Source organism: Prenolepis imparis, unplaced genomic scaffold (genome assembly GCF_030444845.1).
Source record: "Prenolepis imparis isolate NDT839.2.m4 unplaced genomic scaffold, iyPreImpa1.0 SCAF_4, whole genome shotgun sequence".
NCBI lineage: Eukaryota > Metazoa > Arthropoda > Insecta > Hymenoptera > Formicidae > Prenolepis > Prenolepis imparis.
Genome location: NW_028141162.1, coordinates 10874857 through 10898633, shown reverse-complemented (window position 1 = coordinate 10898633; position 23777 = coordinate 10874857). Strand labels below are relative to the sequence as shown.

The 23777-nt window shown below is 35.5% G+C and overlaps 1 protein-coding gene across 3 annotated transcripts in view; it reads right to left on the bottom strand.

Moving 5' to 3' along the window:
* Positions 1–873: 873 nt before the first annotated feature.
* The window catches only part of Cwo (transcription factor cwo), a 48764-nt gene continuing 25860 nt past the window's right edge, over positions 874–23777 (bottom strand). For 2 of the 3 annotated variants that reach the window (XM_083037222.1, XM_083037223.1), the window contains 4 exons: positions 19612–19741; positions 3006–3189; positions 2503–2736; positions 874–2257 (listed from right to left, as the gene is read on the bottom strand). In XM_083037222.1, the coding sequence (XP_082893348.1) occupies positions 1659–2257; positions 2503–2736; positions 3006–3189; positions 19612–19741 (1147 nt within the window). In that variant the 3' untranslated portion in view covers positions 874–1658. Of the gene's footprint in view, positions 2258–2502; positions 2737–3005; positions 3190–5356; positions 6583–19611; positions 19742–23777 lie in introns of those variants that run through there. The other variant, XM_083037225.1, reaches the window with a different exon arrangement.

The window sequence follows — 23777 nt, the reverse complement described above, 5'->3', positions numbered from 1 at the left end:
ATGAAACACTTTTTTTGCGTACATACGAGAAAATCACATAAGTGGAATTCATGAATCGATATATGTAGGCACTTTTACGCTAACTTACATCTCGAGTACGGAAAATCGTCGGTATACTTTACACGGATCGATTCGTCGGGATTTCGAAACAAGCGCTCATCCGCTTCTGCGTGAATCAATTCTGTCAGGTTGATAACATTCATCTACTTGTCATGCGTTTGCTGCGTTAACCTAACAGAAATGAATTTTTCTACATGTTAAGTAAAAGAATGAATTTGTTTCCGGATCCCAACTTGATATTGAAACACGACATGTGTTTCTCTTCACCGAAATAATCAATATACATACAATTGATTAAGATTCGATATCCGTAGTGAGCACTGCAAGAAATGGAAAAATCACGGAGATATCAAAAAATCAAAGGGATTATAATCAAATAATCGAATAAAATAATTATGTGTTAAAAAATGCTATAAATCATTTTCGCTCTATACATGATCGTTTCAAAATCTTTCCGGAAGATCACATCTTGCCATCTTGAACTTGCAGCACATAGTCACGTGGCGAGGCAAACAAAATTCATAATGACCGAGGCAATTTACAGAATAACAGCAATCAATTCAATTTAATTCAATTCTAAATTTTTATCACAAAATTCTTATAGTACTCACCGACTGATTCATACTGATTCTTGACTAAGAGAACACAGCATGCGCGAAGTTTGTCGAATCGACAAAACGGAAAATAAGCAAATCCAAGAAGAATAAATGGAGCGAAAAGGAGAACAAGATGAAATATCCGTTTAGGGAAGAAGAAGAAGGAAAACGGGTGTTTGAATTATACAGATTAACGACGAAGAAAGACACACCGAAGTCAAAACGACTTGGACTTCCTATTCTTAATACTCTACTTACATACAATTCTAACTTGCTCTCTTTCTCCTCTCTCACTCTCACTCTCACTCTCACTCTCACTCTCACTCTCACTCTCTTTCACTCTCTCACTCACTCTCTCTCTCGCTCTCACTTTCTCTCATCTCATAAATGCTAAAACGACCCACAGCCTCGGTAAATGTTACAAACATTTTTGACTTCGGCGTCACGCAACGTACACCAAACAAGCGATCTATACACGATGCAAAATATTATAAGCAAACTATCAGAAACTATTAATCTCGATAATATCGAGCGCATGCGATCCACGTGACGTGAATATAAAGTCACTAAAATCAGTTCGGCGGAACATGTTAATTGTTTCTGCAAATAATGAGATGCATTTCGCGTGATTAATACCAAAGAACTATAATATTTCCAAAGTTTAGTATAACGATTTAGCGAAATTATTAATTATGGCAATGAATTGTAACGTATATAGATCGCTTTATTCCGTCTATCGCGTATTGCGACTAATAAAATAGAGCAACTACGAAGGTTGCTTGTGATTCTCGCAAGCACTACGGACGGCCTTATGATCGCTCTCGGTTTTATCGCGACGTCTGATGACATATTATCCAAGAACTCGTCCAAATTTTTATAATCGCTTTATATTAGTGTGTCCATTAAAAATCGATATTAGAAATCAATCGAAAGAACTGGGAATACGTCGTCTACGATAGGTACGAGCAATCAAACCGTTTTGTTTCATATTATGCTTCTCTCTTATGTCTGATGCTGATGAACGGGGCTGTGGTGTTGCGACCATGCGGGCGGCGACAAGTGATTAAAATTGACCGATATCGTGACCGGATGAAGAACGATGTCGGGCCCGGTGTCCGGGATGAAGCTCAGGTAGGGCCTGATCATGGACGCCTCGACTGTCAACGGTACGTAGAAGGAACCGGCGTCGTGCAGCGCGAAGATCGGCACCCCGTGCGACGACGAGGACGGTGGCTTGTCCAGACCTACGCCGTTCGACACCGGCGACGAGCACGACTTCACCCTCTCGGCCGAGAACCTCTGCTTAATCGAGCTCTTGAATTTGTAATTCGTCGGCCGACAGGTGACCGCGCCGGTGCCGGGCGGCGTGCTGTGCGAATGAGTGCTGTGGTTACTGTCGTCGCTCACGATCGTCGGCGGGGGCACGATCACCGATCGCAGCAGCGGACGCTCCGGGTCGCCGAACGAGCTCATACCCGAGCTTGAACCGTGATCCGAGTGACCACCGTTGGGCTGGCACATCATCGCATGAGCATAGCCAGCGCCGTTTATCGCGCCATTCGTCGCCGGTAGCTCGGGATGCGGGAAGCTTACTCGATCACCTGGAGCAAGATATCAGGAAACTTATACCACTCTATTAATTAAACGAAAATTCTGAAAACTCGATGATGGAGATGAAATGCTCATGCAGATTCATAGATGACTCTTCATAATAATATCTTCATTATGGTACGAAGCTTGAAGTTGTACTTATTTTTTCAAATTATTACAACGAACGAAAAGAGATTAAAGAGAGAGTTAAGCAAATGTATCTTTCGAAAATCGAATATATAGGAACGATATGTACTGGCTAAGAACTTGTCGCAGTGCTGCTGCAAGTGATTGTAGAGCTGTACGCATAGAGTATCTCTCGCAAAGAAGCCCTCGACCTCCTCGAGGAAGTGCATGGTCTCGTTCAGGCACTCCTGAAATCCCAGCCTGTAATGCTCCGTCGCGGTGGACGTAGCGGTCGAATGGGACACGCTGTCCACGCTATCCTCGGGATGCGTGTGTACCGGTGTCACGGACGGGTGCTTGGTGTCTAAAGTACAAAACATCGTCATGTTTAACGACTATTGCCGCAACAACGTAATGACACTGTACGGCTGACGTGTCGCTATCGAGAGAACGCACATTTCTAATTCGCGGTCTGCAAATATCAATATTTGCGTGATCTACATATACTGCTTGTACAGAATGACTGACTCTGTTCTAATTTGCGAAAATAGAATGAACGTTGCGTAATATATTTCCGTTCCTCCCGAGATGATTTTACTCGGTAGAATTGCGGTTGAATCGATTAAGACTCACCTTGCCGAAGGCCTTGAAGATGCTTCATGTGGCGGATCGCCATCTCGATGATCTCCGTCTTTTCGACTCTGCCTCGACCCTTCTTCAAATATTCTGCCGGTATGAGTCTACTGAGATCAGCCAGACAATTGTTCATTCGATCTCTTCTACGCTTCTCGATGATCCTATGTGACATCGGATCTTGCTGTAACAAATAAATAGACAAATAATTTAATTATTTGTCAGACGCAACAGCATTTTAGAATCAACAGTCGCTTTTTGACGTGCGTATAATCGTATGTTATATCACTAATATTAAAGAAAACAAATCACATTTAATATATATAATAAAATTCGACACGTAAAATTGAATTTTTCTGATTAAAAAAAAATTATGCCAAATAATTTTTTAAATATGATTTAATTTAATATGATTTAATTTAATCTGCAGTAGTAATAATCGGGATATAGTCAGACAAGAGTGTGACGAGATTAAACAGATTAACAGATAAATTACGACTTCTAGAGTTGTATATGCATATATAAGTTGTATATATTAGAGTGGGTGAAAATAAAATCAATGTAGTCTCATGTTGAGCAATCACTCTGGCCATCCATACGCATTTTAAAACAACATCGCGAATGAGAGAGATGGCAATTACGCTATCGCGTGCAAATTAAAGCACGTTATCATCTTTAAAGGTCATATCGTGATACATTGTTGGAGCACGATTATCTGTACGTGTCGATTATCACGGTCTCGAAGCACATGTCGCACTCATTAGGTAACTGCTTTTCGGTAAAATGTTCGTCTATCGCACGAATCGCGGAAAGATAATGTCGAACGTTCAGGCACGAAGAAAATGTAATATAATGAAAAAAAAATCTCGCTAGTCACAGAATTCAACATAATTGTACGAAACTTTTTAATTTTAACTTTCTTTTCTTATTTAATTTCAGGATCGAATTCTTGAAATAAATTATGCGAAATGCATAGTGAATATATCATATTATTTTTCAGTTGCAATCGCAAAATTGGATTTTTTGAAAAAGTTGAAAATTGTAAGACAATTTTTGGATGAAAACAATTTCCATATTTGTGTCGTATTTTAAAAGCAGTATAATTAAAATTTTGTTGTTTTCTAAAAAGCTATCTGTATCATATCTATAACTCCCTCCCCACTGTTCCCAAGTTATACATTAAAATCTTACATAACTGCATTTTGCTTAAAACTCGATTCGTCACTCTTTCAAAACAACCAATATATTCCTTCAGTCTGAAGGCTTCAGATAATCGCAATTTATTCCTCGAGATAATTATTATATACAAAATGCAATTACTCTTCGCGATCGCTCTTATATGAATGTTTACTATAGATTCATAAAACTTTACGAGAGAATAGAAATGCTTGGGTTTTGCCTCGCACGCACAATTATGCGTTTTAAATAGCAAACGGACAAAAGCAACGTCACAATGACGTCTCGAGTTTCGCACTAATTTACGAGCGCATAGGATTCAAACAACGGTAACGTAATCCTCATTCCTGGCGAGCGGCCAGCGCAACATTTTCCATGAAACTCATTCATGCTAAATTACGCGGGCGGCCAACGTGGCCGACAATGAAGGCAGAATGACGTAGAAATGATATAAATCGAGATAAAGACAGTAGTCATTGTTTAATAATAGTCTTATACACATAAAATAATCAAAATTCTTTGATTAACTTAAAACAACCCTTATCTGGACCAAAATTTATTTATAGAAACGCGCTAGCATCCCTTTACGACTTTATAATTTAAATTTTCTAGAGATAATGAAATATTAGTGTTCAGATGAACTTCATTAAAAGAAAAATTAGATAAAAAATTCGTAGATGCGTAGGAGAATGCGTTTGACATGACAGGCATTTCGGAGCAATTTTTTTCGAATGTGCACAGAAAGAATTTTCTCTTAGAATTTACCCTGAAAATCATGGTAATCGTGGGACAATATGGTATGGAAAGAATTTCTCTGATTAATATTTATTACAATAAAAATAATAACATGTATCATAATAAAATATAAAACATGTTTGATTAATTTTACTATGCAGTTTAGTAAAATTGATCAAACATGTTTTATATTTTATTATGATAGATGTTATTATTTTTATTGCGATAAATATTAATCAGAGAAATTCTCATAAAATTCTTTCCATACCATATTGTCCCACGATTACCATGATTTTCAGGGTAAAGTTTAAGAGAAAATTCTCTCAGTGTGGATATATAAAACTTTATATAACTGTAAAACTTTGCATGTTCCGATTTCTCCGTGTGTAAAAAAAAACGAGATATCGATTTCGCTTTCGGAATGACGAAAGTATATTCACCTCTTTATTCAAACAACGTCTCTTCCTTGGCGGTGGCGAGTGCATCGATATATCGATGTGGCTATTTGTCGGATAGTATTGCATGTTTAGAATGTTATCCATACTGTGCGTGACCATCCTGCCTCGAGTGGTAAAACACGGAAGAAAAGAGAAAGAAACGATCCTTCTTATCGAATCTTCTGCCACAAAGTTTGCGGAGCAAACAAAGGTATCGATTCGCTCATAGATCGACCGTTCTATTCCCAGTTGCTTTTCTTTCAGAAAATATCCCCGTGCACAGATACTATATGATTTATATACACGTGTATGTGTATCATATAAACAAAATTTTTATGTTGATTGATGAAGGTCTCTGTACAGGATAGAATTTATTTTCGAAGAGCAAGATCTTTCCCACGTGGAAAACTCGCCTCTGAATTCTATCTTTCAGTTTACACCAACAGTTCACGCACTATACCGAATAATTATCTCGAACATTTTTAAAGTTTGTAATAGTAATTGTTCCACACGCAATTTAGTTCAAATTAATTTTGACACGTGTGCTTGCTTTCGTATTTTATATCTTTTGTACATTATCAAAATTTATTGTTGTATCGCGAAAATGTATAATTATTTAAAGAATTTATTTAAATTTATATTGTATATTTACTTATGCATATATATTATCCTTTTAAAGATATATAAATATGTATATATATATCTTATACAATTATTTTCAAATTAAGAAAATTATTCAAAGTTTATGTGTGCGATACGATAATTAAAACTCGGTGAAGGATTGCTCGATTTCCACTGACACTCAGACTCATTGTCAGAGATGCCTCCCGAACAGAGGTGCTGTACGCTACGCGTGCTCGCGAATGGCAGGCACGACGACGACTACGAGCGACGAGCCTCGACGCTCGCGTTTCTTCAGCGACCGGGAGGGAGACGTCATGCCGCGCCGCTCCGCACCGAGTCGAGTCGAGCCGACGACGAGGCATCACGTGTCAGAAACGCGATGCATTACACCCAACACGTGAGGCAACACGCGTATGTCCACCGCGCCGCACCGAGTCGAGCCGCGCCAGAGGGGTCTCTGTCTTGGTCAGAACGATAGCCCCACCGTACTTATCTACGATCGCGCAGTTTTGTCGATTTTCCGTCAATTCTCGCACTACGCCGATACGTTTCTTTCGAACTGCGTTATACAACGACGTTTATAAACATTCATGAGTAATTTACAAATATTTACGAACGTTGCGAAAATTCTAAAAAAAAGAAACTTTAAATTCATTTAACAGAACATTTTACGGCGCACAATTCTGCATGATACACATGTATGGATGTATTTTGTGTAAAAAAAAATTTTTTTTTTTTTAAATAAAAAATTTAATTAATTTCGAACCGTAAATATACTTTTACAATAAAATTTGTTTTAAAAAACGAATTAAATCTTTTTAAATTACATATTTCATTATTATTATATGTATAAAGCCGGCTCCAATTTTAATAAAACATCTTATGGCGAAAAGATTTAATCTTAACAACATTATGCATAAATACTGCTAATATATGTACAAGAATGTCATTATACTCATGTTAATTATTCATAAATTATATATCAAACGATTTACATATTGTAAAGGAAGGTAATTTTCTGATTTAATAGAGCAGGAGATTTATCGATTAATTATTCCAAAGAATTCTACATGCGATTGATATAAATTATATCGAAAATTATATACCTATACCTAAACATATCTTGTTGCATAAATCGTAAACACATTAATTGAATTAATTAAATGTTTATATATTCATTCCTGTGTAATTGCATATTTAATTATTAATGTCAATAATTTTGCTGATATGTGTATATAACTACACATATCTCAGAGCAATATATATATATATATATATATATATATATATAACAAATTGTTAATTAATATTGACAAAATCACCAAATATGACGCAATTAAATATTGACTTGAAAACAAATAAATATTCAATTAACAAATTACATTTTCTAATTTATCAAGAAGCATCAATAATGGATCGATTTAATTAAGATTATAATAATTTATCGGGGAATTATGTTAACTTACACACAAAAAAAAAAAAACAATCTAATGTATAGTAATCTAAACTTCTCTTTTCCTAAGCACCGAATGAAAAATTAAGCAACCATTATGTTAATTAAGCAGTCATTATAAATGAAAAATTAAGCAACTGATAAAAATCATATAATATTAAAAAACACGTAATATTAAAAATTTATCGATTCAACATATGACAACATTAACGATAACATTAATTATCTGGATATATTGGATCTAAATGTTAATGGATTCAATCATTCTGGCGATGTATTTACTACATCCAAACATGTCATTAAACAGCATCATTAAAATTTATTAGAAACCCATAAACAGTGTGACAAGAAGAATTTAATTACAGTACTTCACAATCTATTTATTACCTTACGCTGTAAAAACGAAATTACATTCATCATCTTTCTATTTAGCTTCGACGATCTGTCATGCGTGACAAACGTTTCTCACATTGTTACATATATATCGAATCAATTGATATCTTTCTTCGCAGATTATTTGAAAAGTTTAAAATAGCTACCCTTAAACTTTCTCCTAATAACAATGACACGGAAAACTATTGTATACCTGTTTAAATATTTTTATTTTGGACATTAAATAATTTGTTAGTCGAGTGTTAATTTGAATTATTACTCAAATAAGATGTATTCAAAATTATGAAACAAGTTGAGCTACTGTTTTTTTATTTGCAGAAATTCTTAATGTTTTAAATAATCTCCAAAATTAAAATTTTTTACTAAAAGAAACATCTCGTTTAATTTAAAACTTACTATATTCATGACATTCAATTAAAGACTATCGAAGAACTGATGTCGACGCTATCAACGCTTATAATCGATCAACGAAAGATTTTTGTTCTTCATTAAATAAATAAAACATTCCACCACGGCAAAAGTTGTTTTCGCCAAATCTGACGTAATTTCATGCGTTTCTTCCACGAAATAAATAACAAATTATTATGTCCTTATCTTGCATAAAATGCACAAAACAACGTTATTCAGCTATCTTTCTTGCTAATCTTTACTGGCACTGAATTGTCAATAATTTCAGTTACAAAGTCTGATTTGACACGAATAGATGCAAAAGTAAAAACATACAACACGTGCAATTGTGAGTTTAATAATAGAGTATGCGATTTAAATATAAAATTATTGTAATGTCTCTCTAAAACCAACTGCTCCAATATTGTAAATGCTAATCTCATTATCGACTCTTCTCATCTATATGCATGTATGTGTGAGTGTGAATTACAGTAATAATTAATATCTAGAGAATAATAGGTAATAGAGTAAAGCCAGTAAATTTAACTGTAGGTATATATAAAAAATTTGAATTGCAAATAATTAAAAAATATAACAATTTAAATATAATTTATATTAATTCCCGATTCAGCGATTTTCGGATCTATATTTTTCTCGCCTATTCTCCCGTTGTAAGTTCGAGGATTGTCAATTGATGGAACTTAGTATTCTCAAACCAAGAGATACAGTTCTGGAAAATTAGAATTAATTTTCGTGCGTGGCTCTATAGGCCGGATTTAAAAATCACATTTAGTTATATTAATGACTTGTAAATTTAAATCTAATTAATTGTCACAAACGCCCCGATATTAATAAATCATAATTTACGCGTAAAGTACAATTCAATAAATTTATGATCTAATGATAGGTATATTGAATTATCGAACTGTCCGATAGATTATAAATCATGCAAACAGCATAAGCAAGCGAAGCGAAGATAAGTCCAAGTATAGGATAGAGAAATTATTTCAAAGTGCACATTGACCGGCGATTGCCTCACAGAGCGACGGAACGGAGAAGAAATCCGACGATGACGACAACAACGACGCGAGAAAAAAAGCGAAAACCGCTTTAACGGGGTCGAGTTATCGGCGTACCGGATATAACCGGTACGAGGTGATCTCCCGGCGCGTATACCCGGCATGAAAGCTCGCATTATGTGTGACCGGGGGTTTATCGACGAATGTGCTGACCGCGGTGGTCCAGCGAGTGTTTTTCAAACGATAACTGGGCATCACCGGATTCTAGCATCTCGGCGACGACCAGCCGACGACGACGACAACAAGCAGCAAACCGGAGACTCTTATCATCTCGATTCGCCTGCGCATTGCGCAAATTCATTTTTGTTTCGATCCCAATGCGTTGGCGAGTTCTCGCGATTTAAATCACGTCATTTTAAAAAACTGTCAAATCATCGACAGATTCCATCATTTCAGAATTTCCGAATACGCTGAACGATAAGCGTGTAAAATATGTGACCGAATCTTTAGATAGTTAAATTGTAGTAAAAGGAAATTATGTATAAAAAAATTAATATCTATTGATAACATATATTTTATATATATACGCAGAGAGAATTTTTTCTTAGGATTTACCCTGAAAATCATGGTAATCGTGGGACAATATGGTATGAAAAGATATTCTTTAATTAAAATTTATCACAATAAAATCAATAATATCTATTACAATAAAATATAAAATGTGTTTGATTAATTTTACTATGCAGTTTAGTAAAATTAATCAAACATGTTTTATATTTTATTGTGATAAATATTATTATTATTGTGATAAATATTAATCAGAGAAATTCTCATAAAATTCTTTCCGTACCATATTGTCCTACGATTACCATGATTTTTAGGGTAAATTCTAAGAGAAAACTCTCTCAGTGTATATGTATATCTATGTATTGTGGCGTAAGGTTTCTATTTCCCATTTTTCCTCATTCTTTTCGAAATATATAAATTATTAAAAATTGAATGAATTTATGAATTTATGTATTATGTATTATGTTTATTTATTAGTATTTAAAAAAAAGATAGTATTAGCGCATACAAGTTATGCATACGCACACGTATAAGCGGAGTATCGAACGACGAGGAAAATCCAGCTCTCTTATGCAAATCGGTACATGGCGTTGCGTCTATATTTAGATGCAAAAATAAATCACTCGATCACACATAACATGTCGAGACAGCTGGAGATCGACACGACAGCACGGAATTGGCGGGAAAAAAATAAGAAATTCCACGAGCGCGAGCTTCCTGACACGCGCGTTCGGCGACACATTACACTATAGATGTTACCGTCATTTCGCCATTATTTCGATCCGATTTTATCAGTATAAAATCAGCCCGTTCCTTTATCGAAGTTGCTGGGCGCGGAATGAATCGCATGACAGCCGCGCATATTATAATATTTACATATACGTCTTGTCCTACATCGCGAGAGGCGACCCGTCGTCGGGAATTCCTGCTCGCCAGTGAAGTCAATCGGCAATCGTGCGACCTTGCGATTCGCAAACAACACGGCGCGTTGAATGGTATCTCCCTATAAATTCAGATTCGTTCGGCGAGCAAAAGCCAATGTCGAAATGCGTCGGATGATCAAGAGCCCCGGAGGAGGAACCTTGAACAGCTGCAACGCGCACTTTGCTCGAGAACGCGTTAATAACGTGTGACACCACTCGAGGCATAACAACTTTTTATTAAACATTATTTCTATATGTATACTGTTCCGGGACAATTATGGGATTAATAGATAAATAATCGCATCTATAGCATTTCATTAGATTCGTATATGTCTTCTCGAGCTAAGAGAGATCGACTAAATAAATATTAGAGAATATTATCTGCATAAAAGAGCAATTTATGTAATTAGTGTCTTCATTTTATTTACAATCGCGATTAAAAAAATCGCTTAAAAAATATTAATGGCAACTTCATATTGTGCTATTATATATAATTATATTGATGATTATTATTCAACACGATAATTGCGTACCAGTTTTTGATCAATCATTTTTTTGTTAACATCTAGTTTTTCTATCGATTGATTAATAAGGAATTCCAATTATTCACTTGTTTATCGCGGTAGAAACTTTCCTTTCGTATAGTGTATATGTATATGTACATAATGAGCGAGTGAAAAAAAAACGATGGCTCATCGGATTTAAACTTCCTCGCCGCGTTCGGCTGACGTCGCCTGTCTAGTTTACGCAAAATCACGGAGAAGAAAAGACACTGGTGAGAAGAAACATGTGATCGTGCGAATGAAGCACACGCGTCGGCGGATAAACACGTCCTGTTTCACCAAACCGGTGACGCATTCAGTAATACACTATTTTCGTCGCGGTGTCGCGTGTCCGAGCCGAGAGGTATCGCGTTCTTATGCGAAAATAAATATACGCGAATGAAAAAATGTGGCGATCGGTCCACCGAATATTTGATGGAAAAGTATGCGATGTCACACGAGAAAGAGTATCTCGAATACGATTCGATAAAGATTAATCATTCGATGCCAATTAAATCGCCTCGATATACAAATACAATTATAGTATCTATGATGATATCGTGTATATTTAACATGTAGCTTATCGCGCAGCTTTTGTTCGATATATCTTTATTTGTAAAAAATGAACGAAAGACCATTTTTCAAAAAGATCGATAAGCCAGATGCCGCTTTGTATTCTGGTCATTCCTGATTTGTAATGAAAAATGGTTATTTATGTTATTTAAATGTGGCCACCCGACACGCTCGGTATGCAAATCATATTAATGTGACATTTAACAAACGCTATTTGGATACAACGTCTGCTATTATTAGAATCGTTCACGTGATGTTTTCACGAACAGTTTAAACTTCACTTCTCATTCCTTCGTTGCAAGAAAATATTTTCGTTGGTCAAAGTCCGAGCATTAACAATTCGTCGCAATAATTCATTATTAATTACTCGAATCAATAACAATTAAATCAATTGAAATGAATTAATCGAATCATATTATAATCGAATCGACTAATTATATTTAATTAAACGAATACGAATTTTGATGCTGGAAATGCCTAATATACGGATACACACTTATACACCGAGTGACATAAATATGACTGCTTTATCTTTGCATAAAATCGTTATTAAACCTAAAGTCAATTTTTCTTCGCAATTTAATTAAACATCTCATTTGTCTTCAAATTTTATCTTAATCTTATGTTAGCTTGGAATATATGTATATAGAATGCTTCAATTAATCGAATTATTAGTCGTCTTATTTAATTCCGGCGTACTTGTAACTAAACGAGAGATTGAAGAACATCGATGCTCTTCTGATCAAAATATACTGCGCGCTATAACACTTGTTTACGCGTACACATTTAACTGTACTATCGCGTCGGTTCATAGAACGATTATAACCCCTGATCGGCTATCGAGAGAATTCTGTTATCAACGCCATTAATGGCCATTAATGGCCATCGCGCGAAGTCCAATATGCTGATATTCAGCAATCAAATACGCACGAGGAGAGCGCTTCGATTCGTGAAAAACGAATAAACGCGACGGCAAAAACTGACGATGATATCTTCCGCCTCTTTAATTACACAGTTGGAAAATTTGTGTTTTCTTGTTAAAAACGGTCCCCGTTAAAATTTTTGTGTTAAATATTTAACACATTCATGTGTTAATTTAACATATTGCTGTTATGTTAATTGGACTCAAATGTTAAATTATTAAAACAACTAAAAGAAAGTGTAAAAATAATACAATGTATATCTATTTTTAATTTTACACAATAAATATGTTCCGTATTATTAGTGACAAGATTTATCTGTTAAAATTTACAGAAAAAAAATGTTAATTTTACTTTATAATGTAAGTGGGGGTGATAAAATGTAAAAATTAACAATTTTTTTAGTTAATTTTTACATTAAAACTATGTTAATTTTACACAAAATTTATTTTAAGTTTATTTGAAGTTTGCATTTATTTTATGTTAAAATTAACACAATATTCGTGTCACCATTTAACATATCCGTATTATGTTAAATTAACACAAAAATTTCTGTGGACCGTTTGGGACAGGTGATATTTGTTAAATTTAACACAAATTTTTCAACTGTGTAGTCCCATACGTGGCACGTGACGTGAGATCAGATGGGTGACGCGATCTCGAATCGCAGATTGTTTTGTCGATTAGTCATCGTATTGTTAAATCAGCGCGCGTACGATCGGACAAAACGATTATGAATTGATCACGAACACGAAGCAATTTCGACAAAGCCGCGGTGAGTGTTTAAATCCTGATTCTTAATCGTCAAATTAATTAACAAATTAATTGCACTTTGTTCAAACAGCTGTATCATATGATTTAATCAAATCGCCGCCTGTATATAATTAATTAATGTAATGCAAAGTTTAGTCGATCGCTGGTCAGATGGAGTCACCGGCAATGAGAAAGTAGATACAGACAAAGTAGATACAGACAAGTAGAGTCTAACCAATTCGATAAATGATTATCTTATAAATTATCTCGGTTTTCTACTATTTTCGAAAAACAAAAACAACATTTCAAATAGATTATCTCTACAATTATAATTATATTAAACCATGTATAATATATATAATGTTTTTCTTCCCAACAAAAATTTTTCAAATATTTAAAAAAATCACAACTCTTAGTCACTTGGCGCATAAATGGTGATAGTTGTGTTAACTCTATTGACTGAAAAACGGCTGATTGGCCAGACGCAAATTCTTGCGAAAGTCAAACAGCACGTAACACGTGCATAAGCATGGAGAAAGAGAAAGAGACAGAGGAGGGAAAGAAACAGCGACAGAAAATAACAGAGTGTGATAAATACGTATCGCCAGCACGCGTTGAGTCACGCGGTAATTCCGCTCGCACGATGGCACGTGAAACTCAAACTCGGTCTATGTGAGAAATCTTATTACGGGCAATCCAAAAGTCGCACGAGCGAATCCTTCCTCCAGACTCCAGATCTCCTCCAGGTCGCGTTGCGCGGAAAATTAACATCGACACTGAAAAAAAAAATTTGTTAACTTGACTAAACCTTTCAACTAAATATTATTTTGTTAATTGAACATATAGAAATATTTAAATTAAATATAACATATTAAATTTAACAAAACGTATATTTGACTCAAGTACTAATATATGTTCAATTAACAAAATAATAATTTAGTTGAAAGGTTTAGTCAAGTTAACAATTTTTTTTTTTCAGTGGATAAACGTATCAATAAGAATTCTCTTTAAAAACATTGATTTCTGCAATTAAAGCTCTTTTTTTATCGCCTCATAATCTGTTCGCTCAAAGTATCCCGCAAAGCATACTTTTTTGTTCGCTGTTAAATTCAATGTCTGCCAAACGCAGAGCTCTATAAATAATATGTGTAATAATTTTGTTCTCCTTCTCTCTTCTTTTCTCTCTCGTTTGTGCCAAAGTTATATTTTACCACTCAACGTTTAAATGTTATCTGGCGTGTTGTTATGAGCTTATCGCGAGCAATTGCACGAGATTGGAAATCATAGAAAAACAGCATGGAAAAAAACTTATCGCCAAATTGACAAGGCACATCGTTATTTTATTTTGATAAAAAAATCGCGATACTTGTTAAATTTGCCTCACAGGCGAAATGTACAGTAAATTGTAAATGTATGTTGAGCGCGCATAAACGATCATTGCTCGATGTTCGCAAGATTGTGTTTCTGCACCGAGAGAATTTTCTCTTAAAATTTACCTTGAAAATCATGGTAATCGTGGGACGACAATATTATGGTATAGAAAGAATTTTATGAGAATTTCTCTGATTAATATTTATCACAATAAAAATAATATCTATCACAACAAAATATAAAACAACTAACTAAACTGCATAGTAAAATTAATCAAACATTTTATATTTTTGTAATAGATATCATTTTTATTATGATAAATATTAATCAAAGAAATTCTAATAAAATTCTTTCTATACTATATTGTCCCACGATTACCATGATTTTCAGGGTAAATTCTAAGAGAAAATTCTCTCTATGTGCCATCACTCGATATAGCTTGAAATTAAATGTGGCCCGCGCGACGAATTTAACTTGGAAGACCTAACAGTTACAGCAAACGTGTGCGCGCGTACTCTAATTTTGGCACGTTTGCCATTTGGATCAACGACTCCGTGTTTTCAACATTTGTCGCGATGCTGATAGTTACTATAGAAAGAAATATTCGCGATTAGTAGAAAAACGACTTACTTATTGCTTGTATACATCTCGAGTTCTAAAGTCGAGGGTCTTAAAATATATTTAAAAAAAGAGAATAATACCTATACTAAAAGTCTCTGCTTTCTCGAGAAATGCATCAAAACTGTATTATTGTATAGTCATATATTAATTTTTTATTATATTTTACATATTCATTGCCGTAAAATATTTGCCATTTCTTTTCTTCAAGTTTTGCTCTTGACTATGAAAATAGGAATTTCGAGATGCAACATTGCATTAAACGAGATACGCCCAGGCTGACTCCCCATTGCATGTGATGCCGTTACGAGCGTTATTTGGGTCGCGTGCGATCACGACTCGATCGTTTTCCACAAGTAGTTTTCTGGTCACGTCACTCGTTTCCATGAGTGTTCTCGCCACGCGATGCCGACTTGGTGATATTTTATGGAAATAAACGAGGGCGGAGGACGCGTGCACGCATAAACGCCTTGAATGTTTTTCACGAAAATAAATCAGATCCGTCGAAATCGGAACCTTTTTTATTCTTATCAGAAACTATGCAAAGTTTGTCACCCTAAACTTATATTAAGTTTTTTATAAAAATTTCCTTATTTCCTTAGACAATTTTCTAATTTTCATAATGTCAAAAATTAATATAATTATAATCAAATTTAAATGCAATTAAATATTGTATCTATAATCAATTCAATATTAAAACAATGATCACGTGAAATGAATTGTCAAATAAGTTATCCAGCCCAATTATTGATATTTCGTCTCTGGTTCGCGTAAAACCCATTTTATTTCATTTTATCTATCGATTTTGATGGCATCCTTTTAAAATCCAATATGTCTGAATTGTCTCTATATCATTAAAAAATATATTTCAGAATTTTTCTCAAATACATCCCGCAGGCACGTATCGGCGAATCATTGAACACGGTGGGGCGCTATCAGCCCAGACGTCTTTCGAAACTCATCGCCGTGCGAAGCGCGACTCGACGGTTCCAGAAAGCGACGTGGAGAAGCGCGTGACTCGAATTATCTCGCCTGCCACGTGTAGATCGCGATGAAGGAGCAAAAGAGACGGAGTAACTTCAAGTAGAACAGACCGAGGTTACCTCGGCTCTTGTAACATGCCGATGCCAGGATGCTTGAACGTTAGAATGCGCTCATTATCGCACGAAACGCATAACAAGAAAATAACTAAGTAAATAATAAACTATAGAGGTATAAGTTAAAAATTTTACATTGCTCTCTATTTATTACAGTTATTAATTATATTTAATATAGATAATAAAGCATAAATGTGTGTCATTGTGTATTTAAAAAATTCGAAACAAATCGAAAATGGTTTTAAAAGAAAAAAATATGAGATAACGAAATTATTTTACATAGTCGTGTCGATAATCGTGGAGCTTGGATTCAAACGATAATGATCGAGAAACATTTCTCTGGTATTCCCGAATGAATCGTCCATCTAATATATGATGGCGAAGCCAAGTTACTAACACTTTGCGATGAGACACGCCACGTTTTGGCGTTGCGTGCGCGTGTGAAAGCGTCCGACCTCTTCTCTTTCGTCACGTAAAACAGATTTAAGGCCGTGAATCGACGTAAGGACACACTCGATTCTCAAGTGAATTCGCAGAGGCAACGTTACGGTCCGTCAACGTTGCGCTATAAATGCTTTACATAATTTATCGACGCAACGCGAATTAGGCACGCTTTAACTGGTAACGCAATTAAACTTTTGTAATCCTGATGTGTGCAATTTCGAGTGACAAACGGCTAATGAGAGAGAAAGAGAGAGAGAGAGATTGACGATAGTTACGTAACTTCGAAGATTCACGTGTTGCGCAAGGACGGATAAAAACGCGAAGATTTCCTATTGCCCGTCTTTCTTCGAAGGATATTAATGCGATCGTCAGCGACGTCGTCTTGGAGCTTGGAGCGAAATTCTTTCACGATTCCACAGACACAATCTCGAAAATCGATCATGTTGAGAGAGAAAAAAAAAAAAATTTACTTAAAAAGTTACCGTTCAGATTAATTAAATTGGCTTGAAATCGACAGACTTTTCTGATGAGACTCGTCGCGTGTTAAAAATAATAACATCAATCACTTCCATCCGCGAATCCAATTGATGGAACACACTGCTTTCTCTCAACTGTGTCGCGAATGATACGTCGAGAAAGAGAGACGGAATATTCCTTTCTAATCCAGACCCCGCGTGTAATCATCGCAACATCTCGAGAAGACACCTCGTCATGTTTCCAAGAGCCATTTCCTGGACAAGGGAACCTCTTAGTTTAGTAAAAGAGCGGCGATTACGACACGCACGAAAGAATAAAGAAGAGAAATTTACCGAACATATCCCGATCCCGGATAAAGTCTCGAAAGATTCACACGACCAACCGGAAGATCCTTTTGCGAGCAAATCCGGTTGTCCGTTATAGCTACTTTGTAATAAGAAAGACGCGTAAAATACTTAAAATTTTGTTAGAATAAAGATGTTACAGCATTCTAAATCTTATGTTTTTTTTTTCTATTATTCTAGCGATAAAATTTTTATTAACAGCAAATTATTTTTACACGCACGTGGCTTTATATAATAACGGTCCGTGTTACCTGCAGAAAATAGCATTCAGCACGAGAAGTGGCCGTGCACAAATTAGAAACGGTTGTCACAAGCAGAAGCATCGCGTCAGCCATTATATTTGCGTGAGTCACGTTTATCGCTATTTTGAAAAACGCGAGCTATAAATACGATAATGCAATGCAACACATTCTTAACGTTACGATAACGTTATTATCTATCAGCGCGATATGCATTTTATCGAAAAATTTGACTACATTTTTTTCTCTTATAGCTAATTATACACAGAGAGAATTTTCTCTTAGAATTTATCCTGAAAATAATGGCAATTGTGGGACAATATGATATAGAAAGAATTTTATGATAATTTCTCTGATTAATATTTATCACAATAAAATATAAAACACGTTTGATTAATTTTATTAAACTGCATAGTAAAATAATTCCAACATATTTTATATTTTATTGTGATAGATATTATTTTTATTGTAATAAATATTAATCAGAGAAATTCTCATAAAATTCTTTCTATACCATATATTGTCCCACGATTGCAATGATTTTCAGGGTAAATTCTAAGAGAAAATTCTCTCTGTGTAGATATCTATGTAAAAATAATTTTCCGACAGATTAAAAATGATGCAGAGAATCGAATGCACCTCGACGACCCCGATAAGAATTTGGCATACATCGACACCTCCGCGATGTCCGATTTCGCGCGATTACTGTGTCACAATCGTCGTTTTCAGGACATGACGTGGCTACCTCGTTGCGTCATCGCTGATTCGACAATACGGAAAACCTTTCTTCGCGGCACGATGGCCTAAGTAACGCGCGGTTTCTCGCATATCTTTGATTTCGGAAGCATCTTTTGGCCGCTGTCGCGAACGTGATGACAAAACGCGAATTGAAGATTCTCAATTGAAACGAAAGTAAATTCGCGAAAGGTTAAATTCGTGCAAAAATTTCTCCTTAAAATTCATTGTCCACGTTTGCAAAGAGAAAGCTATCGTACGAGAAGTATATTGTTATATAATAATTTATAATAACTTGCATTTATACGCGGAAATGAAAACAGCGAGATTAATAAGCGAAGATAAGATAGATGTTTCTTAAACTAAACGTTTTGAATATTAAAGGATGTGGCATATATCTTTTTAATTTACAAGTTTTTTCGAATGTATGTTGTATAGTTGTTTCTCGAATGTATGATGTATATATTTGAAAACCAAATTATATAGCGGATATTATGTCAAACTAAATAACAACATTATAATTAGTTTTTTTTACTCGTGCGCGCAATATTTGCTTCGAACCGAGAGATTGCATCTCTGTAAATAATTTTCTCAGGAAACAGAGACATTTCTGCGTTTTCATTTAAGCAAATGTTGTCAAACGCAGTAAAAAAGAGTCGATATACAGATATCCGACAGACACAAATTAACGTCACCGCGTGTTGCTTAATATTTCGCCGATTGGCAAAGTGCTTAAATTATTATGGAATTGATCGTGTACAAATGAGCTCATGACTCACCCTGGAGACCTTCTTCTTGGTATAAACCTCGTCATCCTCCGAGGCCGTGGCGAAATTCAGGTTGCCCTCGCAATATCCAGCTCCTATCCCCATGCTGTATATCTCGTCCTTGCAGGAGCTACCATCCAGACTGAAAAAAAGAGCAAAACACATGATTAATTCATGTATAGATCCAAACAACGCAACATTGGTCGCTGTTAAATTTAAAAAAAAAAGACACTTGACGTGTCCTTCACCTTTAGTTTCGAGCTATGAAAACAAAATTATGATATTCATATACACATATAAAATATTCCGAATCATTTTATTCTTCATTTGATAAGTAATAATTATTGCAATCTCACTAAAATTAAATTTTTCGCTAATTATCGAATGGAACGAAATTCCTTCTCCGTTTTGCATCGTCAAAAAGAAGACGGATTAATCCTCGAAAAGAAAAATTTAGACGCGTGCTTCATATGCGCATCATGACGCTGTCAAGAGGTTAAATGCATCTAGTGCGTCGCACGAAGCTTACATAACGGCACGACACGAATATATATGTTTCAGTCAATAACCCTGTGCACGTCCCTTGCCCCGTTATAGATTTTCCGCCGCGAATAAAGTGAACGGGAGAGGCACAAGGCTCCGGCGCATTATTGATAAGCCCAGCAATATCGTTGCTTATGAAACTTGCAGGCGACACCGTTTTTCTCATCGTCGTCGTACAGTGTACGACGGCTCGTTCGACGAGGGATTGTCCGGTGTTTGGCGTGAATTTTTAACGAGTTAAAAGGAGTACCGCCAGTTCTCCTCGCATGCTGTGAGTGACACAAATACGCCGTAACTTCGCCGAGGCAATCGGAAGGTCGCCGGCATCGGTAATCCGCTAATAAGCCAGAATCGGGTCTCATTCATCGCTATACTAACTTATGCATAGGAGAGCTGGTATAGAGACACGTGATAACAGTGGTCGAGAATCGTTCCCATTACATACGATATCAAAGTAGAGATTCATTCTGCTGCCTTTGATATATGAATCAAACTTATATTTTTAGTATATCAATTTAATAAATGCTTGCGTCAGCAAGCTCCGGTAATTACATTGGAAGGAAGTGCGAAAATGTCAGCGTCATCTTTCATATCCTCTGACTTCGAGAGAGCTACATAGCTTCGAGTAATATAACTCCGTGAATATTTAACGCGATTAAATTAGAAGCTAATAAAATCAACCTATTAAAAGGAAGGCAATAAATGCTCTGAAAAAATATCATCTATTTTTGCGGTTGAAGATCGGAATTTATGTTCTATAATTATAGCTTACGTTGAAGGGTAAACAACATCCTTAATAAAAAAAAAATTAATAAAAGAAGCAAATGTAAATCTTTCTGTCGCCAATATTTTTTACTTGCCAACTTTAAATTATCGCATTTCTATATTATCATCTTGCAAGATTCGCTCGACGATTTTACAACAGTGACAAGCTCGCATTATTGTATTTATCGAACGCAATCGCTCGCGTGAACGAAAGTTCAAGGATGAGGCTGCCGATATCATATCCCGACACGAGAATGCCATCCGTCACAAAGAATAAGAGTTTTCGCAAATCTTGTATACGACTTACGGCAGGAAATACAAAAAAATATAAAAATATAAAAAAAACTGTAGAAAGAAATAAGCGCCTACAAGTTCGGGATTAAATTTTGAAAAGTAATTCACGCATTATTTACATTTCTACGCATACATTTGTGCGAATAAAAAAAGCACTTGCTAAGATCCATGAAATCCGGATTTGGAACGATAAAACGAGCAGTATAAGATATTAAAAAAAAAAGCCGCGAGAGGAAAAAAAGAATAGAAAAAGAAACACGGGCTATAGTTTTCTCCGCGCCACGTGAATTGCATAACGCACAGCTGGGGGCTTTTTTTTATCGGGCTCTCTTTTATGACAACGACGACGACGACGACGACGACAAGAACGATGGTATACGCTTACTTACGTCGGGTGGGATTATGAGCGAGCAGCGCCTCGTGTACCTGCACGTGGTTGACATTTTCCGGCATGTGACTAGAATCGCGTTACCTCCCTGTTTTCCGCCTCTCTCTTTTCCACCCTCCTCCTTTTCCTTCTCGTCGGTGCAACTACTCGCTTTCACACGCGTCGTTTGCATCGGCCAACACCTGTATGCACCTGCGCTCATTACGCATCCTGAAGAAACGTCGCTGCATGCATACACACGCACGCACGTGCACGTGCACATGTACGAGCGGCCATAGCGCGCCCCGAATAGGATTGTGAAAACTGTATCGAGACGATATTGCGACAAATGTCGATGTTTACTATTGCTTATTGAAAACTATCGATAGTTCGAAATATTAATATTTTTGAATCTCTCAACATTAATTTTTTTGACGAAAGTCGTTAGGATTCTAATAGCATAAGAAAATAATTGCCATGCATATAAAATAGTTAAACAAAAATTAACATAACACGTGTTTCAATTTTTTAAATAAGTAGAAAAGTAATTCGAAGAATTGGAAATAATCATTTCTAATAATATCGATAGTGTTAATGATTTTCAAAAAGCATGATAAAATAATCGCAATATCCCGTGTGATAACACATAATCAATATCGTTAATTTAACAAGTATATCAATGACTTCGACGATATCGAGGAAAAATCTGCAATGAAAAATAATATTGCGAAATCGGAGCATCGAGGAGAGAAAAGGATCGGTGCTTCGTCGGTATATTGTCAATGTCCTTTGTTACCCCACAGGTATATGATGCATGCCTATGCACGTGCATCCTACGCGTTGATAGGATAAAACGCTAGCAGCAAATTTCGTAACAAGACTCCGTGTTACTCCATTAATAGCAAGCGGCAATTACACGAGGCCACCCATCTCCGCCCGGAGAATATATCCGGAATTTTCTCGGATCGTACAAAACGAGAACGACGCGTCGACGATGACGCAACGTTGCGATGGATACGTGGAGATGACTTCGATCCAGCGAGATCTGCCCTTCCCGGAGCCTTTCCAGCCCACGATTACGTGTACTGCTCCCACACGTAGTGGCGTTTAAAGAATTCTGCCTGCCTTAACCATTTCCGAGCCTTCTTCATTCAAGTAAACAAAAAATAGAAAAAAAAAATCCGATTTTTCTTCAACGTAAAATATTATAGAAAATCGATTGTACGATTAATCTCGGCGCTTTACTCTGTTCTTTTATTTATTAATATCCGGCTATTCTTCTCGGAGCTAGAATTTATATAGTGGCTTTTTCGTGAGAGAAACCACAGCCGACCATCGATCCTTAATCATGTTGACGAAGCTGTAGCGATAAACCGCAAAGTATTAGCTTCTAACATCTATCTGAAGGATCGCTCATATTTTTTTCTGTTTACTCCTAGTGTTATTAGATATTATTTATGGACACAGTTGTCTTTCATCACGAGATTAATATGAAAAAGATGTCATCTTTCTATCGAATGTATTATACAAATGTTCCACATTCTACACGTGAATAAAATAAATCAAAAAAAGATGATGTGTGTGTGGTGACATTAAGAGTAAAAGATTGAACTGTCAACATCCTAATATTTATTGTCCCAATAAATAATCAAACAAAATTTTTTATCCGCTTGTGCTAGGAAAAAATTTCTTTAAATTTAAAAACTTTACTTTTCTATCCAAAAATTGTGAACTGTCAAAAAATAAAAAAATTTTTACTACATAGAGAGAATTTTCTCTTAGAATTTACCCTGAAAATTATGGTAATCGTGGGACAATATGGTATGATACTATGCAGTTTAGTAAAATTAATCAAACATATTTTATATTTTATTGTGGTAGATATTATTTTTATTGTAATAAGTAATAAATATTAATCAGAGAAATTCTCATACTCAAAATTCTTTCCATATTATATTGTCCCACGATTATCATGATTTTCAAGGTAAATTCTAAGAGAAAATTCTCTCAGTGTACATTTTTTTATTTACCTATGTATCTTCAGAATATTTTTCCAAAAGTTCCGTGTAATATAAATATTACTTTCTTAGAATCTAACAAAAATCTAACAAAGAGAAGCGAGCATTGAAATTTCAAGGCAATTGCCGCGTCCCATCGATCTTTAGGCCGCCGCCGATTTGATCCGTGATTTCGATCATGGGCGTGAGAT